The 1,619-nt window shown below is 58.5% G+C and overlaps 1 protein-coding gene across 1 annotated transcript in view; it reads right to left on the reverse strand.

The window, feature by feature from the left end:
• The window catches only part of FOXO3 (forkhead box O3), a 118,736-nt gene extending 118,430 nt beyond the window's left edge, over positions 1 to 306 (reverse strand). Inside the window, exon 1 of the mRNA XM_010856694.1 lies at positions 183 to 306. Within this exon, the coding sequence (XP_010854996.1) occupies positions 183 to 306 (124 nt within the window). The remainder of the gene's footprint in view (positions 1 to 182) is intronic.
• Positions 307 to 1,619: the final 1,313 nt, after the last annotated feature.

Here is a 1,619-nt window from a genome sequence, read left to right on the forward strand (position 1 = left end):
TGTGCGCGCGCGCGCGCGCGCGCCTGCGCGACCCGGTTCCGCGGGGCTGCAGGCTTGAGTGTCAGGGCGCGCGCCGGGGCCGAGACTCGGCCGGCTCCTCCTCCCTCCTGGGAGCCTCAACGACAACAAAGCACGGCGCTGGCTCAGGAGACGAGGGAGGGGGGGCCATCAGAGCTCCAAACGCTCAACGAGCGCAGTCGCGTGGCCTCCCAGACTCCAAGCAGGACGCCTGGCACCCTCCCCAGCGACGAAGGGTCCCCGTCGCTCCGCCAGGCTCTGGGCCCGCCCTGGTGTCCGGTTCCCCATTAGAACCCGACACCAGGTAACACCCGAGATAAGATGCTGACCGCAGGCGGCAAGGGTTACCTCAGCGTGAAAATACTGGCAAGCTAAGATGTTGGTGTCCTCAGGACTTCGATAAGCTGATGCTCTCAGATTTGATCAGGCACCAGGAGGTTTGCAACTGAGTCTCTCACGTAGGACACTTGACTGCAGTTGTGTTTCATTTTGCATGAATTTCATGGCCAGCGAGGGGAGAAGTGTAACTAACTCGGAAGAAAAGCAAATTATTCCATGTTCCTAAATGCAAGAACAAATTCTGAACAACTGTGAAGAGGAAATAATGAGTCTAATTTTTAAATGACGGCAAAGCAGCTAATTGTGCTTTTTTAAACTTTTAAAAAATACACTCCTTCGGGTTTAGAAAAACATCTTCACATGTCCTTATCCTACGACAGTACCGAAGTCGTTCATTTGTGCGCTAAGAATGCACTACATGCAACACACCCCGAGAGTCTACCAATTTTGATTTATAAATATCCCGCCCCATCCTTCCAAACCACTATAAGTATCTTAAGCAGTCCAGAGCGGTCTCGGCAACAACCCCATACACAAAAAGGTCCAACTCAGCGTAGGCAGGAATGCGCCCATCCACCCGACTCCATGCTCCGGGCTTTGCGCAGGACCCGTCACTCAAGTGACGCGCGGCCCCGCCCCTGCACCAAGCTAGTTCGACGCGTACAAACAGATGATGTCATTGTATCCACAAGCGCGTGACCCGGGATCTCTGCGCCGCATTGCCATTCGCTGCGCCGCTCAATCGTCAAGCCATGCCGCGCTCTGACTGGCCGCGGCCACCTGTCTCCAGGCCCCAGACACCCCTCTCCGCCCCCGGCCTCCGCCCCCCCTTCAAATAATAAACAATCGAGTAAAATTCGATGGAAGGGAGGAGAGGACAGAGAGACGGCGAACCCAGAAGCCAATCCTTCGCGTGCTGACGGAAGGGAGAGTTAAAAGGAGGAGGGTTTGAAAGGACCGGGTTGTGGGGGGAAGGAGCAGACCTGAGGCGATGTGTCCCGCCTCGTTGAGGTGGCATCAGGGGAGGAAAGTTGGAGAGCACTCTGCGGGGCACGCCTGGTAACGCAGGGGGGCTCTAGGGCCCCGGAGCGGCCGGGCTCGGGACTCTGGGGTGGTGCGCTGCCAGCCGAAGAGGCGGAGATTGGGCCTCGCTAGTGCTGCGCAGGCGGAGCTGGCAGACACGTGCGGGAGGAGGGCGGACGCGCGCCGCACGGGCTCGCCCTGGGCACGCGGCTCCGGGAGACGCGCGCGCTTGTTTACCA

The sequence above is a fragment of the Bison bison genome, unplaced genomic scaffold, assembly GCF_000754665.1.
Source record: "Bison bison bison isolate TAMUID 2011002044 unplaced genomic scaffold, Bison_UMD1.0 scf7180017864373, whole genome shotgun sequence".
Classification (NCBI taxonomy): Eukaryota; Metazoa; Chordata; class Mammalia; order Artiodactyla; family Bovidae; genus Bison; species Bison bison.